The following is a 7,713-nucleotide window of genomic DNA, read 5'->3' on the forward strand; positions in this document are numbered from 1 at the left end:
TCTAATCGAACGGCCGTGCGGCTGACTGTTTTTTTTATTGGATCAGCTGGTTGAATTTAAGGGTTTTCCCTAAACTAATGGAGCTTCGAGGCATTAGGGGTCGCTCCTTATTTTCTTCTTTTAAATAAAAGATTAAAATAAATATTACTGCCATTTTTCTTTATACCAAGTGCCAATATAAAAAGTTCGGAAAATAAGTGGAAAATAACCCGCGGTTTACTTGACTGTACCTCACCTCACCTCCCCGATCCCTCTTTCTCCCCTCGGTGGTAGAGCCAGGGCGCGACCGCGCGAAGGAAGCAACGAAAGCCCAAAGCTGGCGCATCCTTAGCACCCGAGGGAAGAAGAAAGAGGCGAGAGAGCGAGGCGTTCCGGAGGCAGAGCCAAGAGGATCCATGGATCGGCCCCAGGTGATTATTCCCTAATCCCATTCCCCCACCCACCTCCTCGTCGTCTTCTTCGTCTCCGCACGGAAGTTCGGATCCGAGCTCTTCGCTTTGCCTGTACCTCGAGTAGGAGGAAGGACTTGCCCAAGATCTGGCGTTTTCTTGGATTAGGGTTCTTGTGTCCGGCGTCGGATCCAGTCAGGGGGGTTTCTTGGAACTGTGTCTGAACCTCGATTGGTCGCAAGAGATACATACCTACTCGGTCGCATGAGATCTGGGCTAAATTAGATCAAGATTTGGTTTTGTCTAGTAGGATAATAATAGGAGGAGCTGGTTTCTTGGGCTTAATTGGCCCACTGTTAAATCCTGTGGCTGGGAGTCTAATCGCTTCTGGCCAGTTTTAGATCTGCTGCAATGTGACTGACTGACTGAATGATGACATGAACGTCGTTGCAGGTGGTCAGCGAGAACTATGCCAATCCTATAACATGCCTCTTCCATGTGCTCTTCAAGGTACCTGATTCTTCCTCCGTGGAACCCCCATCCGCTACTTAGGGTTGTTGCTTGCATTGGATGCTTAATTCATTCTTGTGTCTCTCTGCAAAAGGCGTCGGCGCTGGCGTTCTACATCCTCTTCTCGCTCTTCGTGAAGAGCTTCGTCATCATCTTTGTCATCACCGTGCTCCTCGCCGCGCTCGACTTCTGGGTGGTGAAGAATGTCAGCGGAAGGATACTCGTCGGGCTGCGGTGGTGGAATGAGATTGACGATGATGGCAACAGTGTGTGGAAGTTCGAGTGCCTCGATGGCGAGGTTCGTGCTTGTTCTGTATTTGGCGTCTCTTCTGCTGTTTGAATGGTGAATTGATGAACAAAGTGCTTCCTTGCAGTCTCTCGCTCGGATGAACAAAAAGGACTCGTGGCTGTTCTGGTGGACTCTTTACTTGAACGTAAGTGATATATTATCTTTCATTCAGGCTTTAACAGAGTGCATGCAGGAGTTCAATAAATTTAGTGATTCGGCATATATCTGATTGCGTACAAGCTAAGACTTCTATTGAGAATAAGCATATCTTGACATTGGATAATGTTTGCAGTTCATAATAACATAAACCAATCTGTTAGTCCTAGGCGCAGACAGAAGGACATCATGGTTTACTAACATTTTTCTACTGTATCTGCTAACGTGTTTCAGTATTGCTTTTGGTTTAGTTATCTACTCCCTCCGTCCCATAATGTAAGACTTTTTTTACACTACAGTAGTGTCAAAAAACGCCTTACATTATGGGACAGTGGGAGTATATACATCTGCCAATTATCAATATTTATAAGGTCTATGTTACACTGATTTTCATTGGACTAGAGCATCTGGTTATAACGAGGAGAAACACAACATGTATTATCAGAGCACTAGAACAGTGGTTAAGATCCATTAGGGATAAGTCAACTTAGACATCCTCGATGATTCTTAAATACATACATGCTTCTTAGTACTTTCTGCTTCTATATAAACTTCATCTTTTCCAATTTATTCTTGAGCTGACTGTGGATCATACTACATATCGCATAAATAAGTAAGTTGTGCTCACAATGGGATTATATCTTCTCATACTAAATCAGCAATCCCTTTACTACTAGCATCTATTAAAGGTGGATCTTATGTGTTTGCCTATATATGTCTTTATGTTCTTTTCCCCAATGCTACTGCTGTACTGTAATGCACACCACTAAGTTCGGCTGTTGTATTTCTCTAGAAAAAAAATTCAACGAATGCAGTTGATGCATTACTCTCTTGATAAAATGGAAGGTTGTCCTAAGATGTAGATAACCGAGCCTGCGTGCCAATACTCGACAGCATTCCATGAAAGTGTTCCCTTGTCCCTTTGTTACATGTTACTGTCTTACTAATTAATGTAGTAACTACTCCATATCAGACTTCCGTAGCTTTGTTTGAACTATAGAGAATATATAAAACCCCTCTTATGTTTCAGGCTGCTGCATGGATCATTCTTGGGATATTTTCACTCATTAGACTTGAAGCTGATTACCTTCTTGTTGTTGGAGTTTGCTTGACTCTAAGCCTTGCAAACATCGTGGGGTTCACCAAATGCAACAAAGGTATGGCATACTTTCATTCTTGTCAACATGTCTCATATGGGGGGAAGTTGTATCGTACTGTATTATGCATTGCCCCCACAAACTGCTTATTGTTCTGATAAGCAAGTAAGCAACATTATCTATTCGATGTAAGATTCACTGATGAAATAATGAAATGTCGTAATTCCAATTCTGCATAACTTCATTACATTTGATATTATTTGCTGGCCTTTCTCTTTTTTGGAGCATTGAGCTAGTTAGTCAGTTCAGCTTCTTGGGTTTACAGTCAGATAGTTACTTTTGCATACGTGCAGCAACAGAATGCCATGGGTTACTATTTATTGTTCTTTCAACCTTCATTTAGCCTGTGGCATTCCACTTTGCTTTTGTTTACTTTACGAGCTCTGCTTTTGTGATATTATCCATTTATCTTTTTATAAATAAAAGTTATGTGTTCTTTGTTGAAGCTTGTTCTGATATACCTATCAAATCTGACACACTTCATCGTGGGCATTTATATTACAGATGCCAAGAAGAACATCCGAGCTTTTGCTGAAAATGCTGCTCAAAACGCCATCACATCCCGCATCACATCATCCCTGCAGTCAGCATTCGGTATCTGAAGTCCAGATTACAGAGGCCCAAAATTACATACAACTGTGTACCATCTGTCAAAGAAGATCAGCTTGTGATATCCCGTTTTCATGTGATTTTGGCTTATATACCAAGTAGGTCGATTTTGATTGGAGTGACACTATGATGGAATACAGCGTACTAATTAGCCCTAGGTAAATTTACACTTTCCCCTGTACTAAAGAGCATACTTTCTTCTTCTCTTGTACCCTGGTGTGGCCTAGAGGTCCGAAGCATGTCTTCCAATACAGAAGGCCTTTTTTGTTTGTGAAAAGGACACGGTTCTGTTATGATTCCTCACATGCTGGACCTGTCTGAGTTCTTGCATGACTAGCCTTGGAGGTGTAGTTGTTGTCGTTGAACCTTGAATCAATTTCACAGCAAATTTCACAGCAAAGTGATACAGTAAAACATCAAGGAAAAGAAACCATGAGTGATAGTGGATCGAAGATTCAAAGGACCTCTTCAATTCACAGGATTCTAAACATTGTAAGAATACTATAAAGTACTCCCTCCGTCCGGAAATACTTATGGCAGAAATGCATAAAAATGGATATATATAGAACTAAAATACATCTAGAAACGTCTATTTTTCCGACAAGTATTTCCGAACGGAGGGAGTACATGTTAGGTTCTTTATGATGAAATCAGCCCATCAGGGCTTGCATTTTCTTGGATTAATTTTAGGCTATCCGGCTTCAAGCTATGGTACACGGGGACGGCTGCAAATAGAAATGGCGTAGGCATCTTGATCAACAAGAGCCTCAAGTATGGAGTGGTAGACGTCAAGAGAAGTGGGGACCGGATTATCTTGATCAAGCTGGTAGTTGAGGACTTGGTTCTCAATGTTATCAGCGCGTATGCCCGCAAGTAGGCCACAATGAGAACACCAAGATGGAGTTCTGGGAAGGCCTGGAAGACATGGTTAGGAATGTACCGATTGGTGAGAAGCTCTTCATAGGAGGAGACCTCAATGGCCACGTGGGTACATCTAACACAGGTTTTGAAGGGGCGCATGGGAGCTTCGGCTATGGCATCAGGAATCAAGAAGGAGAAGATGTCTTAAGCTTTGCTCTAGCCTACAACATGATTGTAGCCAACACCCTCTTTAGAAAGAGAGAATCACATCTGGTGACTTTTAGTAGTGGCCAACACTCTAGCCAGATTGATTTCATCCTCTCGAGAAGGGAAGATAGGCGTGCGTGCCTAGACTGTAAGGTGATACCCGGAGAGAGTGTTGTACCCCAGCATAAGCTGGTGGTTGCTGACTTCCGCTTTCGGATTCGTGTCCAGCGGGACAAGAAGCTAAAGTCGCTAGAACGAAGTGGTGGAAGCTCAAGGGGGAGGTAGCTCAGGCGTTCAAGGAGAGGGTCATTAAGGAGGGCCCTTGGGAGGAAGGAGGGGATGCGGACAATGTGTGGAAGAAGATGGCGACTTGCATTCGCAAAGTGGCCTCAGAGGAGTTTGGAGTGTCCAGGGGAAGGAGAAGCGAAGATAAGGATACCTGGTGGTGGAATGATGATGTCCAGAAGGCGATTAAAGAGAAGAAAGATTGCTTCAAACGCCTATACCTGGATAGGAGTGCACACAACATAGAGAAGTACAAGATGGCGAAGAAGGCCGTAAAGCGAGCTGTTGGTGAAGCAAGGGGTCGGGCGTATGAGGACCTCTACCAACGGTTACACGAAGGAAGGCGAAAGGGACATCTATAAGATGGCCAAGATCCGAGAGAGGAAGACGAGGGATATTGGCCAAGTCAAATGCATCAAGGACGGAGCAGGCCAACTCTTGGTGAAGGAAGAGGAGATTAAGCATAGATGGCGTGAGTACTTCGACAAGCTGTTCAATGGGGAGAATGAAAGCTCTACCATTGAACTGAACGACTCTTTTGATGAGACCAGCATGTGTTTTGTGCGTCGAATCCAGGAGTCTGAGGTCAAGGAGGCTTTAAAAAGGATGAAGGGAGGCAAGGCGATGGGCCCGGATTGTATCCCCATTGAGGTGTGAAAAGGTCTCTGGGACATAGCGATAGTATGGCTAACCAAGCTTTTCAACCTCATTTTTCGGGCAAACAAGATGCCAGAAGAATGGAGACGGAGTATATTAGTACCAATCTTCAAGAACAAGGGGGATGTTCAGAGTTTTACTAATTACCGTGGAATTAAGCTGATGAGCCATACAATGAAGCTATGGGAGAGAGTCATTGAGCACCGCTTAAGAAGAATGACAAGCGTGACCAAAAACCAGTTTGGTTTCATGCCTGGGAGGTCGACCATGGAAGCCATTTTCTTGGTACGACAACTTATGGAGAGATATAGGGAGCAAAAGGACTTGCATATGGTGTTCATTGACTTGGAGAAGGCCTATGATAAGATACCGCGAAATGTCATGTGGTGGGCCTTGGAGAAACACAAAGTTCCAGCAAAGTACATTACCTTCATCAAGGACATGTACGATAATGTTGTGACAAGTGTTCGAACAAGTGATGTCGACACTGATGACTTCCCGATTAAGATAGGACTGCATCAGGGGTCAGCTTTGAGCCCTTATCTTTTTGCATTGGTGATGGATGAGGTCACAAGGAACATACAAGGAGATATTCCATGATGTATGCTGTTTGCGGATGATGTGGTGCTAGTTGACGATAGTCGGGCGGGGGTAAATAGGAAGTTAGAGTTATGGAGACAAACCTTGGAATCGAAAGGGTTTAGGCTTAGTAGGACTAAAACCGAGTACATGATGTGCGGTTTCAGTACTACTAGGTGTGAGGAGGAGGAGGTTAGCCTTGATGGTCAGGTGGTACCTCAGAAGGACACCTTTCGGTATTTGGGGTCAATGCTGCAGGAGGATGGGGGTATTGATGAAGATGTGAACCATCGGATCAAAGCCGGATGAATGAAGTGGCGCCAAGCTTCTGGCATTCTCTGTGACAAGAGAGTGCCACAAAAGCTAAAAGGCAAGTTCTACAGGACGGCGGTTCGACCACAATGTTGTATGGCGCTGAGTGTTGGCCGACTAAAAGGCGACATGTTCAACAGTTAGGTGTGGCGGAGATGCGTATGTTGAGATGGATGTGTGGCCACACGAGGACGGATCGAGTCCGGAATGATGATATACGAGATAGAGTTGGGGTAGCACCAATTGAAGAGAAGCTTGTCCAACATCGTCTGAGATGGTTTGGGCATATCCAGCGTAGGTCTCCAGAAGCTCCAGTGCATAGCGGATGGCTAAAGCGTGCGGAGAATGTCAAGAGAAGGCGGGGTAGACCGAATTTGACATGGGAGGAGTCCGTTAAGAGAGACCTGAAGGATTGGGGTATCACCGAAGAGCTAGCTATGGACAGGGGTGCATGAAAGCTTGCTATCCATGTGCCAGAGCCATGAGTTGGTTGCGAGATTTTATGGGTTTCACCTCTAGCCTACCCCAACTTGCTTGGGACTAAAGGCTTTGTTGTTGTTGTTGTAATTTTAGGCTATCCGGCGATGTTCATTTAGTAGGAGAAGACGTCTCTATCGACTACGAGATGCCTGTGACGACTTCGTCAGTCTTAAGATGGTGGACTGGCTCAATATCTCGAAGGTGCTCATAGGAATAATGTGTATGTGTGTGATTGTATTGTGTTAAAAATAGTATAAATACAAAATTGCACTGCTATGTCTTCTTGAGCCCTATGAGATTGAGATTGCACCAAAGTGTGTCTTTTTTTTTGAAACGGAGGCAAAAGCTTTGCCTCATCTATTAATTAAGAGAGAAAAGAGTTTGTTACAAGTCACTCAATACACGGCATGAGATCACTCTCGCAAAATAAGAGACCCTAATTTTTTTGACCCTTGCGTTTCGCTCATTCCAGACGGTCCACGTAACAAGCATGGTGAGGGACGCCTTGGCTTGGCGGTTTGGCGTGCCATTGTCGCAAGTACTTGCCCACCAAGCCTCAACCGAGTCGAAGAGGGGCCAACCATTGGTGTCAAGACCGTGAATGTGGTATTTGTCAATGATCAAGGACCAAAGCCTTCGTGTGTAGCGGCATTTGAAGAAGAGATGAGACCCACATTCCTGCACTCTCTTGCAAAGAGGGCAGAGATCACAATTGGGCCACCCGCGTTTGGCCAATCTATCGGCGGTCCAAATTCTGTCTTGCAACGCCAGCCAAGCGAAGAACTTGACTTTTGAGGGGGCCCAAGCCTTCCAAACCATTTTATCCAAAGGTGTGAGAACCATCCCTAGGAATTGCGCCTTGTAAGCAGATGCCGCCGAGTAGGTCCCACTAGTCGTGTGCTTCCATACAATGTCATCCTCGGTGAGTTCATCAAGTTGGACCTCGTGCAAAAGCGCCCAAAGAGTGAAGAACTGCGTTATGTGCTCCACGGAGATGTTGGTGGGGGGTTTGATCTTGTGGATCCATGCATTGTGTGAGAGGGCCTCCCGCACCTTCCAATTTTTTCTCTTTGACGCTTCATGAGTGAGCGGGGCAATGTCTTTTGGCTTGCGCCCAAGGAGCCAAGGTGAGTCCCAAAAGGGGGTCTTCGCACCGTTGCCAATGGTGATAGTGGTGGATGCATAGAAAAAATTTAAGTCCTCCTTGTCACATGGGTTTCCC

The 7,713-nt window shown here is 45.0% G+C and overlaps 1 protein-coding gene across 1 annotated transcript; it reads left to right on the plus strand.

Annotated features, from left to right (window-relative positions):
* Nucleotides 1–228: 228 nt before the first annotated feature.
* LOC119327386 (Golgi apparatus membrane protein-like protein ECHIDNA) lies at nt 229–3,424 on the plus strand. The gene is made up of 6 exons (XM_037600500.1): nt 229–410; nt 843–899; nt 994–1,197; nt 1,274–1,333; nt 2,375–2,501; nt 3,006–3,424. Exons 1-6 carry the CDS (start codon nt 396–398, stop codon nt 3,101–3,103), a joined length of 561 nt encoding a protein of 186 aa, XP_037456397.1. The 5' UTR covers nt 229–395; the 3' UTR covers nt 3,104–3,424.
* The last annotated feature ends 4,289 nt before the right edge of the window (nt 3,425–7,713 follow it).

The sequence above is a fragment of the Triticum dicoccoides genome, chromosome 1B, assembly GCF_002162155.2.
Source record: "Triticum dicoccoides isolate Atlit2015 ecotype Zavitan chromosome 1B, WEW_v2.0, whole genome shotgun sequence".
Lineage (NCBI taxonomy): Eukaryota > Viridiplantae > Streptophyta > Magnoliopsida > Poales > Poaceae > Triticum > Triticum dicoccoides.

What these genes read in the sequence shown, in the direction of transcription:
- LOC119327386 (XM_037600500.1), top strand. An exon ending in GGTGGACTCTTTACTTGAAC is followed by an intron (nt 1,334 to 2,374) that starts GTAAGTGATATA and finishes CTTATGTTTCAG; the next exon opens with GCTGCTGCATGGATCATTCT. An exon ending in GTTCACCAAATGCAACAAAG is followed by an intron (nt 2,502 to 3,005) that starts GTATGGCATACT and finishes TTTATATTACAG; the next exon opens with ATGCCAAGAAGAACATCCGA.